The sequence below is a fragment of the Macrobrachium nipponense genome, chromosome 4 (genome assembly GCF_015104395.2).
Source record: "Macrobrachium nipponense isolate FS-2020 chromosome 4, ASM1510439v2, whole genome shotgun sequence".
NCBI lineage: Eukaryota > Metazoa > Arthropoda > Malacostraca > Decapoda > Palaemonidae > Macrobrachium > Macrobrachium nipponense.
Window position 1 is genome coordinate 94,964,454 of NC_061100.1, and position 27,470 is coordinate 94,991,923.

Sequence of the window (27,470 nt, forward strand, 5' to 3'; positions counted from 1 at the left end):
TCTCTATTTGTATTGATGATGTAAAATGTCTTTAATAAAGTTTAAGATATGGTATCATTAATATACTGTGGCGTGTATGAGAGAGAGAGAGAGAGAGAGAGAGAGAGAGAGAGAGAGAGAGCGGGGGGTGGGGAGGGGATGTACTGGAAGTTGGTGAGACAGAACTTTCCTCACGAATGCTCAAGTTCAAGTAGCTTCTGGATGGAGTACTGACTGAATATCGTTATAGATCATGTTTAATAAGCTTAAAATGACAATAAGAAGATTGAACATTATGATGAAGTGGAGAAGTTAATCTAGGTGTATGATATTTGGTTCATTTGCTGTGCTGTTATTCTAAGGTAAGTTGAACAGGTCTATAAGATATCCTAATCTTATAACCTAACTATTAACAACAGGAAGATTTGCTGAGTTGTAGCATCTCAATAATTTAAGATGACCGAGTCGACAGCAACAGAACAATTCAAGATTGCCTAAATGTTCTTATACTGTACATTGTTGCAATAATGTGGCTTGAAATGTACATTTGTCTAAGTCAAGAGTCGATTTCCTACTATGATCTCTTGTGCTTCGGGACTGTTATTTATATTGATACTAGCTGTGACGAAATATTCCCTCACCATCGGCGCCCTTAAGGAACACAAACTCCAATTTCCGATAAGGTAATGTGCAAGTTCAGGTTACAGCATCAGCCATCTTGATATCTGACTTATCTTCCTTTTCATTTCCCTCAGCGATTCCTGTATTGTGTTATAATTGCTTTGTGTTATAATCGTATTGTTATTTCATCATATTGTGCTATTATTGTATTGTGTTTTAATGGCATTGTGTTGTTTTATCTGTGCTGTGTTATAATTGCATTGTTATCGGCTATCAGCCAAGAATTATACCATTGTTGAGTAAGGTAAATGTTTTCGATTCAATAACCAGCAACGTAACTTCTTCCATTAACGGCTTGCTTACGTAAGTGGTCAGTAACGTAACTGTTCCCTTTTTAAGTGATTCTTAACATAAGTCATCCTTATGTGATAGAGTTCTTGGTACATTACGTATTCACTCCTCGATGCGTGTATTACATAACCTTGCTCAGATCAAAATCGCTCTCGTTGCCGGCTGCAGTTGAGCCGCTGTGGATTCTGGGTTCTCGCCTTGTGTTGTTGCTCTGGAATCCTTCCCCTCCTTTGTTTGTGACGCCAGATAACTCACAATCAATCACTCAATCAATCCCCTCCTTGTGTCTCCTACGTGACATGTTCCCGGGAACACCGGCCACCAGTTCATCCACTTCAAGATCTATTCTATTATTGATTATTATTTGTTACGGAGTCCTTACATCTTCTTTAATTAAATCCATAGGATGTTTTCAATTCTCTTCAAGATCTAATCCATTACTGATTATTATTTTTGTTACGGGTCCCTTACATCCTCTTTGCTATCTAATATGATTTGTGTGTGTACACATAAGTAATTTAGCTAACTTTAGAGTTTACATAATCCTTACCTATGCTGAAATAGGCCCTCAGCCTCATTTTTGATCATGTGAATGCACCTCCTGGTCTAGGTCATTTGCAATGAGATTTAGGCTATCCCCCAACAGTTGCGCACTCCCCAGGTAAATCATAATACACACACATATACATACATATATATATATATATATATATATATATATATATATATATATATATATATATATATATATATATATATATATATATATAGCATGTAGTATGCTCTATATACATTATAATATCTGCACTACACAGTATTCAAAGTTCTTGGAACAGACTTTATCTGGTCACGTGATCATTATGTTACAATGCAATGGCTGCATGTCTCTAATCTAAATTAGAATATTTCCCACAGGAAACATTTCCCTTCCCGGGAAGGGGCAATTCCATGATCATACTCATAATATGTACACAAATCTGAAAAAAAGGCCAAGTGTCACCATTTATGAAAAAAAAGGAGATTAGGAGTATTGCTGACATTTAATGAATATCATATTACGTACAATATAAATTGCCGAAGCATTTCTGATAAATCCGAACTTTTTACCAAATGTTCTACAAAATTCCACTCATTTTCTGGTTATATACGGCGGGAATGTCAGTGATAATTACAAAAACAAGCAATGAATAAATATAAAGATGAACGGGACACAAGGTGACGAGTTGCTCTTAAGATTCTCGATTTGATATCGATAAGAATCTCCCGATTCAGCTTCATAGATCCTACCGACTTCGTGGTGTTCTTGTTCTCATAGTTTCTCGACTTCATCCTCGAAGAAATGGCCGATGTTATTCAACATAGTCATAATCATAGCTTTTGGGCTGGTGAACATCTCCTGACCTGCTTCCTTTACTGTGCCAGACACTTTGATAAGTAATTTGAAAGGAAATCTAAATTTCCTTCTCTCATCAAGGTCCAGTTGCCTTCGTAATGCAAAACGTCTGTCTCCGAAAATGTCGAAGTTATACAGTTCTAAATTTGAGAGCAGAATAACAATAAGATTAAGACTAAGCAATAATATCATAACGACGAAATGTGGAGTTATGGGGAGGAAAGGAAGTCTTGACATCAGATAGGTCTAATAATGTGACTGCAATCATGAGCTATACATATATACATTCTGTCACCTTGTCTGCAAATCGCCTTTCTTGATCGTAAGCACATTTTCGCTTCTCCTTTTCAGGTAATTTCTCTTCTATCTTCCATTCACTGCCATTTCTCTCTCTCTCTCTCTCTCTCTCTCTCTCTCTCTCTCTCTCTCTCTCTCAATAATTTAATGCCATTATTATATTCTATAAATATATTCACACCGATTCTCAATAGATTACTATTAACTGAGAAAGATTAACTTTTAACCAATAGCCCTAACTCTCTCTGTATAACTCATATTTTAACTAGTTTTATTTTTGATACATCTACTTGTCGCATTTTTTAGTTGTCTGTAAAATAAAACTATTGAGATGGCTTTGTCTTCCCGTCTCCTCTTCAGATCTTAAAAATGACTGATGCTAGCGAGCTCCAAATTGGTAAGTTGATCATCCACCTTTCAACCATCAAACGTACTAAATTGCAGCCCTCTAGCATCGGTAGTTTTTTTTGTTAAAATTTAAGGTTAAAGTTAGCCATGTTCGTGCTTTTCGCCACGTAGGACAGGCCACCAACGGGCCGTGATTAAAGTTTCATAGGCTGCGACTCATAGAGCATTATACCGAGACCACCAAAAGATAGAACTGTTTTCGGTGGTCTTGATTATACACTATACAGAAAACTCGATTGCGCCGAAGAAACTTCGGCGCCCTTTTTACTTGTTTGTAGTGAAATCACTTTACTAAAATGTGTTCAGGTTTAATGATGCTTAATCAGTCCTCTAAGAGAATAGTATAGCTGCCTTCCTCAGCTTTTCCTAAGGTCATTTAAAAAGCTTCTCTTTAAGAGAAAGGAAGTCCAGACCCCTATTTGTATCTCAGTATTTTACCAGTCTCATCTTTAAAAGAAAAAAGAAAAGAAAATAAAAACGAATTGCCTCAGTACCTGTACTGTATTGATGCTTTGTTGGAAGTGACGGCTCAGACTTTTCCCGAGAATATTTCCATAACGATCTTGTCTTTCCTTCTTTATTCGTTTCCAGGATAGACGCTCCAGACAAAGAAGATTAAGTCTCCTTATCATCATGTTGACTTTATCATGCCCTGTCTTCAGTATGTCGAGAAAATCCTTTATGGAATGACATGTAGTTCCGTAAAATATTTAATCTGGTAACTCTCCCCACCCCCTTCTAACGGTTTTTTTTATTATTTTTTATCAGCTCTAGTAGTTTTAGACTGAGATATAGCATTTGGATCATGTCAGAGGAAAACTTATCAAATAACTCGAACAAATTCAATTAAAAAAGATAGACATATAAATGTACCACGCGATCACACACCATCATTGAATTTACAACTCTGTATTTCTATTATATCTTTAAACTTTTGGATGAAATGGTAGTAAGTACTGCAGAAGGGATTGGACACTTGGAGTAATCTGTCCGTAAACGAGCATCATAAAGGATAATTAACTGATTGATTAATTAATTAATTAATTAAGAGACCTGGAGATGCACGTAAGGTTCAGCTGAAGGTTTTCTGTTTCAGGAGGCAGGTAATACTTTTCTATTTAAGTAATCAGCATCTCGAGTAGGATCTTCTGTGTGTGGCCCGCTGCTGGAGGCCGGATAGTAGAGAAATTACTTGTGATGAAGATAGGAACCGCTCTACAAAGAGACCTTAACAAAGTATTATGATTGGGCAGAGGTAAATAGGATGGTATTTAACTCTGATATAAATTTGAATCAATAAATTATGGAGAACAGAGAAGGAAAGCTATATGCATTAGGGGACCTAATAATGAGACAATCACAAAATAAGGAAGCAGTTAAAGACCTTGGTGTGATGATGTTATAGGAACATGTTATGCAATGATCAAATAGCCATTCTGTTGGCAAAATGTAAAGCAAAAATGGGAATGTTGTTACGGCACTTCAAAACAAGAAAAGCTGAACACCTGTTTATGCTTTATAAAACATAGGTTCGTAGTCCACTTGTAATATGCAATATGATATGGTACCCACACTATCAAAAGGATATTGCACAAATAGAGAGTGTACAAAGGTCATTTACAGCTAGAATAGAAGAAGTTAAGGACCTAGACTACTGGGGAAAGACTACAATCCTTAAAATTATATATCTAGAAAGGAGAAGAGAACGCTACATGATAATTCAGGCATGGAAACAGATAGAAGGAATAACAGAAAATATCATGGAACTAAAATATCAGAAAGAGCAAGCAGAGGTAGATAATAGTGCCCAAAAAACTATACCAGGAAAAAGAAGGAATTTTTGCAGCACAGACATTAATCCACTACGCAACCAGCATCGATAATGCAGGGTCTATCAATGCGTTGCCAGCTCATCTGAGGATATATCAGGAGTGAGCGTAGATGTGTTTAAGAATAGCTCGACAAATATCTAAAACAAACTGCATCCGAGACCATCCAAGATTGGAAGATGCAAAATATACCGGAAGATGTACTAGCAACTCTCCTGGTAGACATTAAGGAGGCGTCCTCCCCACTGAGGGGACCTGGGGCAACCCGAACGAACTGTAAGGTCTGTAAGGTAAGGTAAGGTCCTCTCTCTTTCTGGTAAATTTTACGTATGTTATAATATTAGTGGAATGCTCTCTCTCTCTCTCTCTCTCTCTCTCTCTCTCTCTCTCTCTCTCTCTCTCTCTCTGTCTTTTATAGGTATTTGAAAGGGTATCTTAAAAGGGGTATAATATTACTAGCTGAAAGCTCTCTCTCTTTCTCTCGAATTTCTCCACCAGTGCGTTGACAAACCAACTAAAGGAAACAATATCTCGACATCGTCCTATCAACAGAAGATAACATAGTGTCTGACCTTTCATTAGGTACAAATCTAGGCAAAAAGTGACCATAAAATTATTACATTGCAAATTAAGATTCAACAGAAAAGAGAGAAAAAGATATTAACGAGATTAGACTGCCGTCGGCAAGACCTAAAAAAGCGAAAGGAGTAGGTTAAAAGCCTTAAGTACGACGATAAAAACAGGCATAGATAAGTACTGGGAAGCCTTTCTAGAGGAATACACAGACAGACGTTCTAGATATATACCATTAAAGCAAATAGTAACAATCCTCAGCCTAAGTGGTTCAGCAGAGAAATTAAAAATGAAATAAGGGAAAGAGACGGATTGCACAAATCAATGAAACCACACTTAACACCAGAATGGTGGACAAATTAGTAAGAAATGCAAAGATAAATGAGGATAAGAGAGTTGCACCAGTTTGTAAAGAAAACTCAAAAGAATTCTTTACGCATGTTAATAGTAGGAAATCAATAAAAAATAGCATAGGTCCCCTGAGGGACAATAGAGGAAACATGGTGAACTCAGACTTAGAAAAAGCAGAGTTACTGAATACATTTTTTACTGGCGTTTTCACTATGGAAGACACTACCTCAATACCGAAACCTTCTATTAAATATGAAGGGGCAGAACCGTTGCACGAAAGAATATTTACAGAAGAGGACATTAAAAATAAAATAGACAAATTCAACAAGTTCAAATCTCCTGGCCCGGATGGGATTCATAGAAAAGAAATGAAAGAGCTAAAAGAGAAGATATTTCCTCACCTACGTAAACTCTGCAGAAAAAGTGCAGAACAAAGAAAGGCACCAAAAGGATGGAAACTAGGTAAGGTGCTCCCTGTTTGCAAAAAAGATCAAAAAGAAGAGCCGGGGAATTATAGACTATCTGTCTATCGTCGGTCGTTTATAAGATTTGAATCCATAATTGCAGCTCAAATTGTGAATCACATTGATAGAAACAACTTGTTGTTAAACAGCCTTCACGGTTTCAGACAAAACAGATCATGCCTATCAAACCTCGTGGAGCTTTTTCATAACATCCTTGGTATTTACGACAGTAGTAGAGCTATAGATATACTCCACTTAGATTTCCAAAAGGCCTTTGACAAAGTTCGACACAAGAAAATAATCACAAAAGTTAGAGCTTTAGGAATTGTACGAGAAATAGCAGACTGGATCGAAGACTGGCTAACTTATAGAAAAACAGAGTCGTAATAAATGATGAGGAATCAGAATGGGCAGATGTGACAGGCGGAGGTCCTCAGGGCTCTGTTTTTGGCCCTCTCTAGTCTTTTATTTACATAATGACACTGAGTAGGTTTAACTAACAGGATAGCCAAATTTGCAGATGACACCAAATTAGGTGTAAATGCAGCAGACCCAGATACAGTGGAAAGTATAAGAAATGATTTAAAGAAAATAGGAGAGTGGTAAAAAAGATGGCAAACGCCTTTGAACTTGGATAAATGTAAAGTGTTACAAATAGGAACAAACAACCCCCATGCTAACTACATGCTGCTTGGGAATGGCATAAATAGTGTAGAACAAGAAGAGGACCTTGGAGCCATTATTACCAAGAACTTAAAATCCACAAAACAGTGGATTAAAGCTTAAAAGAAGGCACAGAAACTTGTGGGATACATAAAGAGGCAGTTCAAATACAGAAACTAGGAAACAGTGCTGCAGCTCTACAAATCATTAGTTAGACCTCATCTTGAATTTGCAGTAGAGTTTTGGTCACCAACACTAAGAAAAGCCATAAATAGATTAGAGCCACAAAGTTAATTCCATCCATCGGGAAAATAGGTTAACGAAGACGACTAGAGAGCCTGAACATGTATGGCTTAGAAACACGGTGATTGCGAGGGCAACTAATAGAAACATTCAAAATACTGAAAGGCATAACAAAAGTAGACAGTAACCTATTTACATCAAACGAAAACCAGACAGAAATAATGGATGGAACTGAAGAGATACAACACATCCCATTGTTGGAACTTCTTTACATATACGATATGTGACACATGGAATAAACTGCCACCAGAAGTTGCAAACAGCAACAGTGTGGAAGAGTTTAAAAGAAAGCTAGACAAAATCATTAGGACACTGTGAATGAACAGTAAAACCTGCCCCAAGAGATAAGTGAGCCCACGATGTCTCCCCGGATGGACTAATAAGACTTTGAGACATTCTAATCCTTGTAACTCATTGTAACTCTTTCTCTCCCCCTCCTCTCTCTCATTGCTCTGTTTTTAGAGGGTATTTTACATGTTTTGTAACTAATAGATCTCTCTCTCTCTCTCTCTCTCTCTCTCTCGTAGCGTAAGACGTAGCATGTTCAGATCACAAATTGCACGATCAACATTCGATCCTCAGAGGGGTAAGTTCCTAAAAAATGCAGCATGTCTCCGAGAGAGAGAGAGAGAGAGAGAGAGAGAGAGAGAGAGAGCAATCGTGAGTGATCATTACACTGTTAAAATGTATTCCACGATACAATTGCAAACGGTTGTGCTTCAAAGAGATAATCCTTTATAAGATATTCATCCTCTTCGTCCTTCTGCCTGTCTGTCCGTCTCTCGTTATACATATATTCGTTACACATATATAATATTCAAATTATGAGAATGACGTTAGATAAACATTTGAAATGTCATTCATTTCATAATAAAAGATTGAATTTCTTAGCAAGACCGTCGTTACGGAAGAGCCAATTAAATCAATTCCCATGAAGAGGAAACATTTTCAATTAGCAGTTACATACATAACTGAAAGGCAAATTTGTCATTTACTTAAAAAAGGATACTCCAAGTCGTAATTCACTTAGTAAAATACCCTTGGTTTCATTTCTTCAGACAATAAGATTCAGAAGTCAGAGTCAGGCCAAAGAGATATTAAGAGAGTTTACACCACATTACATTTATTTAACCTTTCACGAAAATAGATTGCTCTGATAATTATACCTTTTAATAATTTTGCTCGTGAATTAGGAATTGCTTGATTGGCTTTTATGAAATTCAGACTGTCAAGCCAAGCGGCGGGGGACTTTCAGGCCCCCAATTCAAAGATGGAGTTGGAGTGGTTGGACAGCAAGACAAAAAGATCCAGAAAACAAAGGAGGTTGAGTACCTACAAGATGGGAATGGGAGAAAACCCCGCATTTAACACAAAGAGGTTTGAAAGCCAGAATAAGGAAAGGAAGCGGGAATCTAGGTAAAGCATAAGGTTCGAAGACGGGGTGAGCTGAGGGCGGAGGGGCCGATGGAAACTTCTTATAGAGGGCGATCGAAAAGACCCTTTTGCACCTCATGTTTTATGATACGACACTTGAGTGGCATCATAACCCTCAATTAAGATCTGTTTTATTATTTTACTGTCTGATTCCTAACAAAAACACTATAAGTATTAATAAATTACATTTTATTTTATTTCAGTTCTTAATGAAGGGTTATGCTGCCATTCAAGTGTCGGATCACAAAACATGAGGTGCACAGTGACTTTTTGATCCCCCTTTAGTAATGCCGACAGTGCACTTTAGAGGTGCACTGACGACATTTCATCCCTACTGCGAATGATGAATTACGAATGAAAAGACTCGTTCACGAGATCATTCACCGAGACCATATCATTCCTGAATCTTTCCCTTGTTACTGATATCAGGGGATGGCGTCGCAGGGCTGACAGGGTTATAGACTGCAGAAGCAGTATTACCGCTACCACTCGGTGACCACTACCGCCCATCCAACCCCTCAACCCCCATCACCCGCCTCTCATCTTTGAGAGAAAGAGAACAAAGGCCATTTTCCTCTCCCTTTTTCTCTACCTTCTCCACTCCATGTCGTCTTCGGTCTCCGTCACTATTAACCTTCTATCTGAATTTCAATTAGCAGTTATATTGTGAAGACAGTTGGCCATTGCCACAAGACAGCAGATGGAAATCCACACCAATTCTCATTAGTCCTAAGAATACATCTCATTTTCAGGTTACGATCTCTGTCAGTCGTGAAGATAACTCGACAGTATTTCTATTTAAAAGAAAAAATAAAGAGAGAGAGAGAGAGAGAGAGAGAGAGAGAGAGAGAGAGAGAGAGAGAGAGAAGACGGCACGTGAAACAAATGTATTTTTGTTTTATCATATGAGAATTGGAAATATATAATTAAAGGATGTACAACTCTCAGAGTTAATTGGATACGTTTCATTTGTATTGCACACAATGTCAATACGTGGAGTTGCTTACATTTATATCTATAGCAGCATAAATACTCCGGAGAAATGAAGGCAAAACTGATATTCCTCCGCTGCTACGCTTACTAAAGGACAAACAATCAAAATGTCCTCATTTTCGAGGCAATATTTCAAATATGCCTTTGATTCGTTGCTAACAGAAAAGCTAAAAGAAAAAGCCTTCGGGATTAACAGTCCAATAATAGATTTTTGTTAAATTTGGAAAGGTTATTTTAACCAACGTATGTTTCAAAAGGAAGACCTTAAATACAAACTACCTCTTGTCATAATATAGGAGAGATCTAAGTTTTCCTTCGCCACTGTGCTTGTGTATTCTGTATTGCATAGAGGGAATTCATCTTCTTCTCGAGTCCGAAATCTGATTTCTCATTCCACTATACCAAATATAGTATTCTCAAAGCAAACAGACCAAGAGCCACTCAACGTACTTTAGTCAACATCCAATCGAATATTTTTAAGCCGAAATACTATTACTGGCAACGAATTCATTAAATAGTACGCAGCACTTGGACTTAAGAATATCAGGTTAGTACCGTCGATAATCGAGGGAGAAATGTTAAGCACATCGAATGTTGGATTAAGGCAGCTGCTTGAAATAGCTCCTGCAAATACAGTCAGGAACAGCTCTAGAAATCGTCTTCATTACAGTTGCCTCGGTTCGATTCCATCAAGAGGGAAACAAACAGGAAGAATAACGAAATCAAATTTAACAAGGGATTGAGAGTAAACAGGTTCTACAACATTTATTCCTTTCATGGACTGAAGTTCAGGAGGAGACATCGACCAAAATTCGCACTGCCCCCAAGAGTTAAAAGAAATCATATATAAGCTTGATGAAACTTGTCTGCCGATAGAAATCCTTGGAAAGAGGCAACTGAATCATGAGACAACTGGAAAGAGCAGAAGGTTCAACGTTCTTGCATAAGGTATTTTCAAGAAACGGAAAGAAGTTGGGACAGCAAATAGATTTGCCTGAAATGATCAAAACCAAAGTTAACTCGGATATACTGACTTTAAAGGAAAAACTGTGACATCTAAGATCATTAAACTCATTCTCTCAGGGCAGCGAATTGGAAATACATGACGTAACTTCCTCTTGAAGGTATCATAGGTCTTTACCCAACAGCTTAAGTGTCGATTTGACAGAAATTGCATTTGGTGATAAAAGCAGAAAAATCCTTTACTGATACGATTGAAAGTAATTATGGAATTCACAGAAAACATATGGGAAATTTTACTCATTGTATAAACTACACAAGGATAAAAACGAAATTAGGCGGAAATCAGTAGTAATCAGTCAAATGCTTAACATAAATGTTAAGCATTTGACTAAATGGAAGTGCCATTGTTATTATAAAAAGTTCTTTTAGTTACAAAAGTTTTGATAACTTTAACGGTGCGACAAGTTGGTGAGAAAATACTTTAAAATGTATTGTTGAAAAGTGATGGGCTCTATTGCACGTGACGTAAGCCACATAAGGTCATGATGAATCGGCAAATAGATGTTGAAAAGTCAATGATCACAGGTTATAAATGGCATAATCTTTTTTGTGAGAATCAAAAGAAATGTATTTTAGGCATTTAAAGAAGAGCTGAGGCAATGAAAGATTGAAATTAAATTGAAGGTATTTCAAAATGGCGACAATGTGGTAATCATGGCTTTTGTAGTTGGTGAGACTGGTTTCATACCCAGAGATTATATCTATACAATACCAAAACTCTGAAACATTTGTTTGCTTGTGCGTTTGTTCGCAGACTGGAACACCACACGATCAAGTGTTAATTCAGCTTTGTCCTCTTCCTCCCTCTCCTCTCTTCCAGCCCCCTCCCCCTTCTACCTCCCCTCCCCTCCTAACCTCCTCCCTTCTCTTCTCCCTCCTCTTCCCTTCACCCACCCATCCCCCTCTCCCTGTCCCTCCCCTCCCCTCACCTTCCTCCCCCCCTCTCCTCTCTCGCTCCCCTTTCTCCCCCTTCCCCCCCTCCCCTCTTTCCCTTCCCTCCCTCCCCTCCCTTCCTCCTTTCCTTTCCTCCCTCCCCTTCCCTCCCCTCAATTCCTTCATCTTTTCCCTCTCTCCCTCTCCACCCTCATTCCCCCTCATTTCCCGCCCCTCTCCTCCCCCCTACCCCTCTTCCCTCCTTCCTCCCTAACTCTGGGAAAATGAATGAGAAGGCGAGTGAGAGGAACTGAAGAAGCTTTGAATTCTGAAGAGTCGATGGAGTCGGCGAGATGAGATCTGCAGTCGTAGTACCATTGATGGAGGCACTGAAGGTGAGGGAAGTTAGACCTGTGAAAAAACACCGCTTTGTCGTAAGATCTTAATTTTTGAAAATATAAACTGGAAATAATCAGACGCTTCAATTAACATATACAATTTGGAAGCACTGGAATGAAAGTGATGGTTATAATTATAAGCATAACTTTCATGATACTCCATTTTCAATTATAATTGAAAATGGGGTATCAGGGTAAATGAACGGATCGGTGGTCAAACAACGAGCAAGGCTGGTTTGAATATGAGCCGGGGTAGCCTTTGACTTACAGAATTACGGATAACCTTACAGATAGATAAAGGTTGGCGATATTAACGCAAGACATAAGAGGATGTTTATGTACCGTCAGATGTCAGTGATATGATCTGAAGGGATCATATCACCAACAGATAGGAAAAGCGAAGGAGTTTCTCGGAATGAATTATTCATCGTCTTTTTTGGCGGTTTATTCGACCTTATGAGATCTGCCTCACCGTATAATAGAAAAAAAATCTGAGCAACTGAAGAGTCGGATCATTACTAGACAGTGACCCCCACCGGTTTTAAGCCTGTATGTAGCCACCTTTGCGGCGTGTTTATAGTTCAAGCCCGTTGGGGATGACCGTAAAAGCATAAACAAAAGACTGTCAATATCATAAATATAATGACCTAAAAGAAATATTAGTCCTAGATAACGACCCCAGAAAACCCTTAGGGGTCACTTTCCGGAAAGATCCGAAGTTTCAGTTGCGAAAATGAATCGGTAACCACCTTCCATGCTACACGTTGTTTTGGTGGTACGCATTTGTTTCACATAGTACGATGACGATTGCGATTCAAGTTATTAGAAACCGAATGGAATATTGATTATTTATGATATGCACAAAGAAAAGGAAGGCAGGTAGTACAGAGTGATCAAACCTAACGCGATGCAGGGCATTGCCCTTCTTGTTTCATTCCTGCAAAAACGTACATGACTAATCACGGCGAGTTTTCAGCAAGCTAACACATGCAAATTATATATCATAATATTATATATATATATATATATATATATATATATATATACATATATATAGTATATATGTATGTATACATACATGCCTACATATATTGAATATATATACACATACATACACATATGTATATATATATATATATTATATATATATATATATACTATATATATATATATAGTATACTATATATATATATATATATTATATATATATATATTTACATATGTATGTATACATACATGCCTACATATATTGAATATATATACACATACATACACTATGTGTGATATATATATATATTTTTTTTCTTTTTTTTTCTTTTTATTTATACTTATATATCATATACATATATATATATATATATATAGTATATATACTATATATATATATATATATATATATATATATATATATATATATATATACTTGGGTCTTCCCAAAGCATGGGAAAGCCAGGCCCAGGTGGGGGGTGGGGGGCAGCGGCGTCTGGTAAGGGGCCAAGGTCTGACCTCGCTGAGGTCTGGTCTTCTTCTGAGAGCTCCTCTCCTGGGTTCAAAGCCTTTTGAAGCTTTCTCCTGGTAAGCTCCTCCTACGGTGGGGGTTAATTCCAACAACGAATGGGAGAAGAGATAGCTTTTCAAAAGAAAAAGGAGAATGGATTCCTCCAAAGTCGAAGGGGCAACTAGTATAGATGCTTTAAACTTGGGTAAAAGAGTATTTCTTTCCTTGGTTCTGGCTTAAATCTTGAACAATATATATGTACATATGTGTGCAATTGTAATAGCCAGAATGCTCTCTGAATGTCTCAAATTCTTTACTCTTTTTTGGATATGCTTATTATTACAAAGCCTTGAGCTCCATCTTCAAAGAAATTTGATGAAATCATGATGTCCTGTAGCGGGAAACGAACCCGCGATACCGAAATCACGACGAGGTCACCTTGCCGAGCTGACCACGAGAAGGACTAAAGGTCTAGTCTCTCTCGCTTTTAGATATATATTTATTAGAGCTGGAATAGACCCATTCTCACCATCGCAGTCAAGTGGGCAATTTACATATATATATATATATATATATATATATATATATATATATATATATATATATATATACATACATACATACGTATGTAGTATGTATGTATGTATATGTATGTATTGTTTCAAGGCGCTCGTAATGTTAACAGTGCCAAATACGCTAATCTTAAGAGAGCCGTATCGGATAGTAAAGGCTATTCTCCGGGGGTTCTAGAGAGAACCTCTGGTCCCTGGTATTTCCGGGGACCCTCTGGTGATGAAGAGATTTTATGTTAAAAAAATGAAAAAGGAAATTGCTTTGTTAGAATCTCACCTCTCATGAACCATCTGCTTACAACAGTACAATCCGCCGATTGCATATCCTCCAATATACATCTCGAGAAGATTCCATTCAAATTCCGCTACGCTCCTAAAAGAACATAAAAATGTCATTAAAAGGAACAATAATATCCTCTTATTTTAACCAGAGAGAGAGAGAGAGAGAGAGAGAGAGAGAGAGAGAGAGAGAGGAGAGAGAGATTGACAATTTCGAAATTGGCAACCAATTTTGATAATTGTAAATAATTACGGCATTAAATCTCAGACAGACAGTCAGAAGAAGAGTAAGCGGGGAGGAAGCTGATGAAGTGAGAGAGAGAGAGAGAGAGAGAGAGAGAGAGAGAGGGGGTGGGGGAGGTGGAGGAAACAATGGTCATAACGCAAAAAAGTTCAACTGGCCTCAGAAATAAAATTGACCAAATTATTGTCCCGATGTGCTCTTCAGGTTTGGATGAATGATTTTTGAAATTCCGGAAGTAGGCCCAATTTTACCCTTATAGAGCAGTTTTAATACCGGGAACCAAAATCAGCCTTTAAATAATATAATCATTCAAATAATTTAAACATATGCAAGAATGTTATTAGAAAAGGCAATATAAAAAATAACAAAGACAAATGTCCCATTTGGAAAGGGTAGAGAGCTCATTGTCCAGAAGGGGGACCCTGTCTCTCTCAGGCTTTTTCGGGACACCCTGCACTACCAGGGTTACTACGACGCCCACTTTATACAACGAGTCCTTTGGGGATTTCCTGGGAAGCACCAGAGACCAAAGATTCAGTCTGGAGGTAGCCCATATTGATCAGACTGATACGACTTAGTTTTCGAAAACTACCCAAAACACAGTTCCTGCTTTTGAAAGCTCCTGAAGACACGGAATCAATTCAGTAGCCAACCGTAAGCCTCCGGAATCAAGAAAGGATTTCCTGCCTTCAAGGAACTTCAAAAAGCAGGAACTGTTTTGAGTGTCTATCCAAGAGATTAATTTGACGAACAGAATATTTACGTAAATTCATTGCAAATGTGAAAACCATTTATAACTGACATCGATAACCCAACATAAACTTACAATGAGACTTATTAGGAAAGTTTATTTTAGTAGTGATTAGGAAGCAACAAGAAACTGAGTTCAATGAGATGTCATGGAATATTCAACAAGCCCTCCCCTCCTCTCGTATACTGTCTTTCTAGGTTACTGGTCAAAGTTTGTCTTCAGTTTTGCCCAGGAAACCCTGGTATTCTCTCTCTCTCTCTCTCTCTCTCTCTCTCTCTCTCTCTCTCTCTATTATCTTTTATTTTTCTACCTTATTTTCATTCATACGGCATACCAGCCTAACCACTGTCAGTCCCTCCTCTCCCTTCTTGTATCAGGTTTTTGTGTCGCGTTTTCAGTGTGTCCTTAGGTTTATTGCTAACACTCTCATACTAATCCCCGTAAAAGTAAAATGTTTACGAGTCATTGATTCGCGAACTTACGTACCTTTCAGAGTTCATAAAAATTTAGTATCAAGGTTACTATAATCTTAAATGGGTTTCCCTGTAGGGCCACCTGCCGTCTCACAGATATATAGAACCGTTATTCTATTCTTCGCTTTCTTCTTGTTACTGTACTTGCACTTCTGCACATTCATATATAATGCCTCACTTCTCTGAATGAGTAATAGCGGTTTGACTGGAATAAGAGCCAATGTATTTCCGGTTGCATTACCTCTAACAACTAATCAAAAGTACTTGTTTAAAGAAATTTATTTCTCTTTAATAACATGCAAAGGGTGCGCTGGACGTCTTCGTTCTTTTAACACAAAGGGGCACTGGAATATATTCAGGCCAGCTATGGCAGACAATTAAAAAAATCAATCTGCAACGTCCGGACATAACAAGAGGGGCCGATATGACTTCTTAATTGCGCAAAAGTAATAGCTTTTATGAACCCTTTGCCTTCGGCGTTCTCGTTAGAATAAAGTCATACAAATTACCAGCCATTCAATCAACACAAGAGCTACACTTGAATTTCCAGGATTCTATTCATTGCATATGTAAGAAAATCAGAAATAAACTATATGTCAAACGTTGAAGGCTAATGGCTCGCAACCCTTTGAAGAAGGATTATTGTTGTACTTGGGTCGTAAGTTTCTGATTGGCTGCCTGAATCTCCAAATTCAAATGGTAACCGGTTGGCATTCGTACAAACAAGTAAAAAATGCGCAGAAGTTTCTTCGGCGCAGTCGAGTTTTCTGTACATCGTATAATCAAGGCGACCGAAAATAGAGTTATCTTTTGGTGGTCTAGGTATAATGCTGGATAAGCCACTGCCCATGAAACTTTAATCACCGCCCAGTGGTGGTGGCCTGGCTTATATCCTGGCAGGACTCACGATTATGGCTATTTCAACATGAAATAAAATAAAAACTACTGAGGCTAGAGGGCTGCAATTTGGTATGTTTGATGATTGTAAGGTGGATGGTCAACATACCAATGTGCAGCTCTCTAACCTTAGTAGTTTTTGAGATCTGAGGGCGGACAGAAATAGTGCCGACAGAAAAACCGGCACAGTGTTTTCTTTTCAAAAAACAAAAAATTGCCGTCACAGCAGCATTGCTCTGTTCAAAGAAGCGTCTGATTTCCTTTCATTACACATCGAATTAAATGCAATAATAATTTTATTGGACTCGTTGTAGTTTCTCTTGTTTGGGTGTTTTGTGAGACTTTCGACTTCGATATTTGCAATGGATAATTAAATTTATTTTGCTTTTAATTTTTGTATGTGCTATTGATGACACAATAACGCTTGCTGTGCTTTGATGTAGGGTGGATATTAAAATGGTAGAAACAATGTTAAGGTTTTACAGAACCGCATTTACTTTCCTGCTACTTAAATATATCACAAGGTTTTAAATATAAGTATCCTTTTGGCTGTTATTTGTATTTTGGACGTCTTAAAAAGGGAGAAGGAAGACGTTATCAGTGTGGAAAGGTTTTGACCTTTGAAACTGACAAAAATTTATTTAAATAGGTGGTAATAAATGTGAGGAAATCAGAGTATCCATTGCATCTTAAATCCAAGTTCTGTCATTATAATCGACTTTGGATTTAAGATGCGACGGATGTGCTGATTCCCTCATATCTTTTACCACATGTGTAAATGGCTTTCCGTCAGTGTCCAAGGCCCAAGCTCCCTGCATTGATCTCGTCTGCTTTCTTCGTTTCTAAAACATCAGAGATAAAAGAAACAAGCAACAGGAGATTTATCCGTAACAGCGTGTGATAAATTAAAAGTTACAGGATAGCAAATACAGTTTTTGTAAAACCTTAGCATATTTTTGAATTGTTGTAGTAGCGCATGTATTTGAAGGGAAAGATTATTTAGTCATCAATAGCAGATAAAAAACAAATATTATCGTTTTTTATTAGTCATAATAGTTTTAGCAATATAATGCTAAAACGTATGTGAGATGATTTTTGCAACATTCAGATGGCATGGTGTATTATTTAAAAGGCGCAACATAAGTCAGTAAAATCCAGTCATAATAATCTGCCATATGAATCTTTGGATGGTATTCAATCAGGCCTTTTTAAATATGGCAATGAAATCATTTTCCCCAAAGTTCGCTATGAATGTCTTCCTGATCATTTATGAGTCCTCCCGATGCAATCTTCAAAGAAGTTAGATAAAAAAAAAATCAATTAAGAAATTTCTGATACACTGAAAATGAGCTGTCCAGTTCAAGAGGATATTCACCATTAGTGAATGGAAGTAAGCAGCAACAGAAGCTATACATCTGCATGATACTTTGGTAGCATCAAATTTTTGATAGTTGCCTTGAATAATAGACTCAATTTCAAAAGTGCTCACTGGGAAATCCCGTTTCACGTTGGTTCATGAGAAGGTCTATTGATAATCTCTCACATATGTGATTTGGTTTTCTGACAATGGGATGTCAGAGCAGGATTGGTGGATGACCCCGGGTCACGGAACAAAGGAGACATTCAGCTTGAAAATTATTCTAATACTTAGATCGCTCATTGTTACTTCTTCCATATTTAATTTCTCTTGTGAACACACGTAAAATATAACTCGATGTAAATGAGAATATACCGTGATTCCATCGGGCCTGGACCAATTTCGGTCTCTTGACTCCTTGACTCCTAATTTGATCCTGTAAATACAATTCTCTCTCTCTCTCTCTCTCTCTCTCTCTCTCTCTCTCTCTCTCTCTCTCTCTCTCTCTCTCTCTCTCTCTCTTTCTCTCATGTTACCTCTTTACGAATACATATATAAACTCACATGGTCATTTCTACATTCATGAACAAAACGGGAGTGAGTCTTCGTGCTGTGTTATTGCACTTTTATTATTAGGCGCGAAAGCAATTTTTTTACTTTCTAAAATATTTCCAGGTCCATTAAGGGGACACGGCCAGTTTAGTCTACCGTTGCACAAAGGTAAATCATCATTATTGCATCACGAAAATACATGCACAAAATTGAATGTTTTAAACTTAAATTTAAACTTTGGTTTAATAGTTCAATATGAGTTTTCATAATTATTATACAATAATCAGTTATAAGTCTAAAATAAAACATTTATCATGACTCATTGCAACGAGATTATTTTAGATTAGAAAGAATGCGTAGAAAAATCATGAATTATTTCTTTTCTAGCGTGATGCCTCTTCCTTGACTGATAACATTACAAATCCTATAACGTTTCTTCTCCTGTCCGTTCTTGACAATAGGCTGAGAATCTTCGCCAGAGCAAAATGAATTTTCTCTTACAAAAACGCTCGGTCATTTGAGGAGTTGCAAAATTCTTGCAATACTGTATTCGAAAAGGGAAACCTTTTTAAACTCTTGCTTCTGCCATGACAACAAATCAGTATCGACCTTTGAAATTTGGAAAAAGCCAAAAATTGGAAAACGAATATATTGAAAAGCACATGCAGTTGCTATGAGATTCAGGGCCAATGTAACACGGTTTTTTGGACTTTGCTCCTTATCAAAGCATCGGATGTAGCTGAAAATTGAAATATGTATATTTTACAACCACAGATAAATTTTGTCAGCTTTATCAATAACCTAAACCCGATGGTTTTAATTTTTATAGAGTAAAAATTATCTAGCCGACGCCATGGCCAATGATTACGAGCCAAGAGTCAAAAAACATTCAATACGTAAGCAAGGTAAACACCTTTTGACGAAATGTTGCCCCGCCCATCCACCAGGCAGAAACTCATTCACCTTGTTCCATCGGGTCTGAAACCCAAAGAATTTATGAATGGCGGAACGATACTTAGATATGGGTGGGGTATCTGTGCTAGCATAGTAATACTACTGTAGCAGTAGTGCCGCAACAGTATAGCAGTAATATACATGAATTAAACGTTAAGGCCAACTGCTGGGAACCTTGAGGAGCATTTAGCACTTCTTACAACTACTCGAGAAATGAGTTTTTATAGCCAGAAGTTGAATTTTCTGATCCAACAATGCCCATGATAGCCTTCAGTGTTATCCTGAATTATAACGAGGCCAAAGTGGGTGGAGCCTCATGAAGTCATCATTCTGACGATCATTATTGGTGAAGGTTTAAAGCCAAAATACGGTACCGGCTATTTTTTTTTCAGTAAATAGGTAGATAGCCAATAAATAAAAATTGCTTGACATTGGATACAGCAGTTATCAAATCAAGCTTGTCTACTATGTTTTTGAAAATTACCAACTATTCCCTACATCTTGTCAATCTGATTGTGACCTATAAAGTAGACTGTAATTTCTTAGGAAACTTATTTTGAGAGTTAGACTAAAAATCGAAGTGTTTTTATATTTATTAACATATTTTGTTGGTTTGTTCATTATGCCAATTATCAGTGGGGAGGTTTCAGGGTTCATAAAGGTGTGCTGCTTTGCTTGTATTTAAATTTGTATGTCATTGTTGCCAGAGGCATAGCCTTCATTACGTATAGCCAATCATCCATCGAGAAAGAGGGAAGGAATGCTGTCATAAGTTACGTTACGAGTGCGTTCGAAACCTTTTCTCTGAGTAAGTTGGCCCGTCTTCAAAAAAAGTCACTTTTACATTATAAGTACCAAATTTATTCAACCTACGTAATGCAGAATATAGTCAAAATTTATGTGTAGATATAATGCGTATTCTGAATAAGCGTTATATTTATGAACTGCATAGATAAAAAGTTATTGCGAAAAAACCGTGTTACAGAGGCCCTGAATCTCATAGTAGTTGGTTCTTATGTCTCCACACTGAAGAGGGAGCGTGACGCTCAAAAACTTTGTTTTTCTAAAATACTTGGTCTCAAATTTGTGGATTTTTCAACTTTTGCATCTATATTATCATATACTCGTTTGAACTCGGAACTCTGAAACCCTTGTTAGTTTGTTCAAACCCCAGACTCGTAGATCAAACTTATAAGTTCTTTCACATTCCTAGCGGGAAAAAATACTGGAATCCAAAGCGAAAACGAATAAGAACCATCCATCCATAATATGTCAACGAATATCCTTCCCAACATTTTATAACAAACTGAGAAGTGATGGTGTGTGAACCCTTGGGAATTAAGAATATCTGACTGCTCATCAGAGCGAAGCTGGAAAAATGAGGAAGATTATCAGAGGGGTTACTGCGATATCTGAGGATATTTCATTCCAAAGCTTTCAGATATTGGGTCAGTTCTATCGTGTTTATGTCGAGAAAGAAACGAAGCAGAAAGAGATGGAAGAGGCGGAAGCACGAAATGCAGAGTATGACATTTCTTCAGGTTAGCAATATCTTTGAAGGCTCTGTCTCGTGTGGGTCCTTCTAAGGACAGCGTTACTTTACTATTTAAATAAGTGAATAAATAAACAAATGAATAAATAAAAAGTCGTTATCAAATAAATAGAAAATACAGAAGTAAATTAGTAATTACATAATAAATTGAATAGGTAGATAGAAAATTAAATAAATCAAATGAATAAATGAATAAATAACTTAATAAATTAATTAATAACTAAATAAACTGAAGGTAAGATGGATTTTTTTTCAGATAGATAAAGATGTTCGGCAACCTACAATAGTGTGTTGAAGAAATGTTCTGGGAAAAGTTTAAGCTAAAATAAAAGGAAATACGATTATAGAAGGTTAACGTCTCCGATCGAGCAGAATTCTCACTTGAAAAGCGCCACTACAAGTCTTTGATATCCAACGAGAGCCATTGCATATATTGACGTAGCACGTGAAATATTCAAGTTCTTGTAATACGCTTTTGTAATTCGACTTTGATGCAAAAGCTGGACGATGAGTAACTGATATACAAGGTTAATGATCATTGTTGTCTCGGAAAACAAAATGGATAAATATCAAATCATTCCTTTTCACCTCCACTCACAGGTCGGCTTTCAGCCTGTCAGTGGGGTCAGTCGCCTTCTCCAATCTCCTCTGTCTTCAACTATTCCATCTTTTCTAAGCTCTTCCACTGTCGGCATAATATGCTTTGTCAGGATCTCCTCCTCCACCCCTTCTGTTCCTTCCTTCCAGCACTTACGAGGTCTACCTCCCGATCTCCTTCCTTCAGGTATCCAGATCCCTCTTCTCTTTGCAATTCTAAGAACAGCAAACGACACAGCACTCCAATGCAATGGGTAGAACAATGGTGCGATAAGATATGATGATTTGCAATTCTATTTTCAACCATTCTCATTAGACGACCCAGCCATCTCAGCTGCCCTTTCTCAATCTCGTTCATCACAGATGCCACTCTCACTATTCTCCTAACATTCTCATTTCTCATTCTATATCTTCTTGCTTTCTTGTTTTGTTTCATATTGTTCTCAGGCTTTGCGTCTCTGAGGCTTGGACCCTACTTCTGTCTTTACTTGTCACTGTCCAACTCTCCGATCCGTATTTCATTATTGGCGTTAACAATCCCTCGAACGTAGCTTTCTTTACTTCTCTCGGTACATATGCATCTCTCACTATTGGATAGAGAGCTCCAGAACATCGGTTATATTTCTTAATTCTTTCTGTGATTTCCTCTATGTTCATATCGTCCTTATCTATAAACACACATCCTAGATATTTCAATGAGTCGGTGTTCTTTATCACTGTGTTCCTTATCATGATGTTTGTTGGTGCTTGAGGTTCTTTGTAGACTGTTGATATTTCTGTTTTTTCTATAGTCCTTCTCAGTCCGGCTTATGTTAAACAATGATTTAAGCATACCAGTGCTCCTTCTAATTCCTCTTGACCATGTCCGAAAAGCTATACCATCTGCAAATAGTATAATGTCTCCTGTAATGTTAATCTTTTAAAAAGTCCTTTATAACTTAGTCACTGTCAGCGATGAACAAGAGTGGAGAAAGTACACATTCTTGTTTGACACCCGTTGTTAAACTAAACCATTTATCATTTTTGTATCCGGTCCCTACATTTTTAGGCATGGTTTGCAGTCCTCAACCTACTATAAAGTCCAGACACCCTCCCAAACATGTCCATAATTTGTTCCTAGATACTGAGTGAAATGCTTTTTCTACGCCACTAAAAGCTTTTATATGCAGTGCCCTACCTTATCCTCATGACCCTGTGACAAGTCTCAGGGTGAATGTGAGACCTGAAATGCATCTGTTCTCTCTATATCCATGTTGTTCTTCACCTGAGGCTCAATGAGACGACGCGCTCTTTTCTAAAATTCTCCCATAAAGTTTTGCTGGGTGACGTATGAGCGTTAGACCTCAATAAATTTCACACTTGCTTGATGCACCTTTACCTTTATAAAGGGGCACAGAAATATGTCTTCCCTCATCTTCTGTAGCTGTACTCTCTAGCCAGAATGATAGAATAAAGTCAAATAGTATCTGCTTTGTCTGGTCCTCTTCCTTTTTAAACAAGTCAATTGGTATATTATCATACCCAGGGCTTTTTCCATTTTTCATGTCTCTCGTGGCATTGTCAAACTCTTGATATGTAATCACACCTTCCCTTTTTTCCATCAAATTGAAAGATATATTCTTCATTTCTCTCTTTCAATGTTATATTCCGTAAAGTTACTGAAATAGCTGGTCTATTTTTCGTTAAGGCCTTGAGCAATGCCAGTGATGTTTCCATATTCGTCTTTTATATTATATTGTTTTGTTTTATCTTCCCTCTACGATTTTGTGAGTGCACATACCTTTTTCTTACTGTCCTTCAAATCATCCATGAATTCACATCCTAGTTCTATTCATGCTTTTACCTGTTATCTTCTCTGAATTTCTTCTGTTTGATTTTTAGAGGATACACATTCTTCTTTAGTGTGCTGGCTTCTTTGTTTCACCCACTTCCCGTGGTTTTTATTTTTCATTTTCACTGTTCCCTTTACATCTTCGTTCCACCAAACTGTTCACCTTTTCCTAGTGCCTCCCACATACCTACAGTCGAGTTCTTCCTCTCCAACTTCCGAGGCGCTCTCTTGTGGAGTTGCCCATTCTGGTTGTTCCAACTGCTGCAGTTTCTCAGTAAAATTGCTCTGATATCTCATCTATCGGGACCTTTTAGGGTTTCTGTTTTTATGACGTTTCTTTTCTCTGTTTTCTGAGCTCTTACTGAAGGTATGTTCATTTTTCCTATCACCAATCTATGATCAGAGTCAAAGGAAACTCCTGGCAACGCTTTTACACTTTGTATGAGTCTTTCATTTGATGTGACTACGTAGTCAATTACTGATCTCTGATCAAAGTGCCCGTTGTTTGATTCCATCGATACCTTGTATATCCTGGTGCTCGAAGAACCCATTCATGATTTGTGAATTATTTCTCATGCAGAAATCTATCAGGTTTTCACCTTCATTGTCTCTTGTTTCTTCTCCGAACGGACCCACCACATTTTCTATTCCCCTTCTGGCATTAAAATCCCCCGGCATTAAATGGATGCCCTCTGAGTGTTCCTCCAGATGCAAATCCAAAAGCTCCACGAAGCTGTCTTTCTCTTCTTGTGTGTGGCCTTGTTGTGGGGTACAGTATGATGTACATTATAGTTTTTATTGTTCTAAAGGGTCCACAATAATACAAAGTGTTAAGAGTCCGTGTATAATTTTTAAGACTTTACAGAAAGCTTTCGAACCCTTCCCTGAGTTCATCTTCAGTCCAAATGAACCCAGGGAACCCAGGGAAGGGTTCGAAAGCTTTCTATAAAGTCTTAAAAATTATACACGGACTCTTAACACTGTATTATAGTGGAGCCTTTATAGCTTTATATATACTCTCGCGATAGAGAGTTTCTCCCTAATAGTTTTTATTCTTTATCCTAATTGTGCAACTCAGAAGTCTTTCAGTCACAAGTGTAGGGCCTACAGTCACGGCAACATCATGTTTTCTAATTCCAGCATCCACTCCACAATTGCTCAGTGGGTATCCGTCTCCCAAGTCTTGAGCAGCGCTTTTACCTCATGGGTTGGTTTCAGCCATTCCTAATTAATCCACTTTTCTCTCTTCCATCATATCTAGTCTTTCATCTTCCTTACTATTAAGTGTCTCGAGCGATGAAGCTTCAGTTAGCGGCTCGCTAGGCCTCGCCTCACCTTTCACTGAATATGCTGTCAGTGACTTGGTCGTTTCGTCCACGGCCCCTTATTTGATATGTTCGGAGTCGCCCTACGAGAGTTTATTTCATAGGGGTTCCCCCATCCGCCATCCAGGGGACGCGTCTGCTACCTATGAAATCAAAATGACGTCATAGGATGAAACAAGCCAGAATAGTTGATATTAAAGTATACAAGTCTTTAAAGTCTATTAAGGTTGATACTGGTGAAACTGCTAATTCCGAATACAAAAGCGACACGAATGAAAAGAATGAAGTGGAAAATGTAGTTTTTAGGTCATCTTCAGATTCTTGCTTCTTTTTAAATACAAACAATACATATTGTTAATAGAGCAAGAAGTAATTCATCAGTTAAAGGCCGAACGCAGGATTTGGTGATAGATTATATAACAAAACTTAAACTAAAGTGTTTTGAAGTGATGCCAAAGGTTAAATGATTTCTTAAGATTCAAAGCATCTATAAGATTTGCTGTGATGTGGTATTGATGTCTGGTGAAACTTTTATGGGAAATCCTTCTATCAACTTTTATTCAAGACTTTGTAACTGACAGACTCTAATGTAGCGCAACTGATGCAACTTTCAAGGATCATCACCAGATTCCAGGAATTCGATGCCTTGAAAAAGATGTGAGAACTCAAAGGTGATGCAACTGTCAAGTACAGAGTTTGACGTTCAGAGGAAGTGTAGGAATTGAGAGGCTACAGAAAATACTTCCAAGGTTGAATACAAAAGACAAATGAAGTCAAACGAGGATATCGCTCAAGATCGAGGTAAAACATGGTGGCTATTAAAAATGACTAACATTTAATTTATATTAAAAAAAGTTCCATCTTTTTTTTGTTCGACATAATACAACATTTAAGGAATAAAATAATACTTTGTATGAACAATTCTTTTGAAGTCTGTCTTGAATAGGGTCGAAACATCTTGCAACGTTACATTCATAATTTACACCAAAATAAAAAATGGACCACCTCTCTTACGCTGCTGTCTTGAAAGAATACGTTCACAAATTTACTGTTTTAATGATGAAACTCTGGTTTCACACGCAATTACGACGGTAGCGATTTTAATTAAACAATACGATAGGAGTGGAAGTAACCTAACGACACCGAGCCTTACAGTAATATCAAAATGATACGATTCTTATTTGTGAGATGACAGGAAATACGTATCCTGGCCTCAGGGGCTAATATATAAACTATTATTATTATTGATGTTGTTAGCGTAACCTCTGGGTGTTACTCTTCGCAAAGTCACTTGAATTTTCTTTCTTGTTAAAAAAATAAATCCATATTCATATCATCAAAGTAGTTATATACGAGGATTTACGCATGCTTATATAACTTCAAATAGACGATAATGATGGAAGCCATCAATGTTTGATAGTGTTGATAAATGTCATCTTTCTTAAAGTGTGAAACAAATGTGATTATTATCCAGTTTGTGTTATTCATTCCTCATAAATTTATCAATTTTCATTATTATGGCCTGTCGTCCACTAAATGACTAATGAACAATGACTTATGGTGACTTTTTAATGTAATTTTAGAAGTTTTTCCTTTACTCATAGAAGCACAACCACCATACAGAGTACTGAAACAAAGGACATACGATATTTGACCAACAAAGGTACTCTTTAATTTTCCCATACTTTGATAGTGAAAACTTTGGGAACGACTTCGTAATTTAGCACAACATGTAACAGTTTATGTCAAAACTCGAAACCGAATATTCGAAACCAAATGTTAACTTTTATTTTTCTATTTATTATTTTTTTTAGCAACACAGCCATGGAACCATTGACATGAATTTCCCATCGCCGCTCACTAGGCGTCTGTCTTCTTGTTTCTCCGCAGTGAAAAGAAATGGAGTAAACTCTTATACTATTCAAAATATATAACCGTCTCTCCGCTTAGGTTACCAGCATGAACCTCCCATGTTCTCTAACTCTGCTATCACAATAGAGTCTTGTATTCGATCGAAGATAGATTCCGGTCTCACAATCTGGCTCTCTCTTGCGTCAGCACCACCTTCTGACGCATTCGATGTTTTCCGACAGACGATTTCTTTTCACGTTGAATGTAGGAGGATCATTAATCAGTCACAATGCTGCTTATGAAAGTTACGTTAAGTGACGTTGGTGAAGAGAAGAGGCAAGAAAAAGTGGAAATAGCAGCTTAACATCATTTCACTCGTGGCTCTAAGAAGTATTAGGATTGTCTTTGAAACAGGTCAGAGATTAGACTGATTCAGTGGAAGCTTCCTTCGATAATTGGGATTTTACTTCCTCCTTTCTGTTATAATTATAATTTTTTTGTGACCTTTGAATGTGCCAAATGGCCGGCGAGATTGGCTTTTATTTTTGAGTCAAGCAACGTCCTTTCTAGTCCAGCCATTAACTTCCTTTTGTCATATTTTGAAATAGATAAGAACCTGGTTTCATTGTTAATACGCCCAAGAAACGTGACCAAAATAAAGCTTGCGGTTGTGCAACCCCTGATTGAAGTTTATGGCGCTAGATGTTAGCTTCTTCATGTAAAAGCAAAACTCTTTAGGATTCCAAGATTCGGAAAGGAAAAGTAGTAAAAGCGTGATGGTATC

General features: G+C 37.4%; 1 protein-coding gene across 1 annotated transcript in view; it reads right to left on the reverse strand.

The window, feature by feature from the left end:
- The window catches only part of LOC135211445 (uncharacterized G-patch domain protein DDB_G0278987-like), a 67,009-nt gene that overhangs the window by 10,868 nt on the left and 28,671 nt on the right, over positions 1–27,470 (reverse strand). Inside the window, exon 2 of the mRNA XM_064244753.1 lies at positions 24,032–24,268. Coding sequence (XP_064100823.1) covers positions 24,032–24,268 — 237 coding nt within the window. The remainder of the gene's footprint in view (positions 1–24,031; positions 24,269–27,470) is intronic.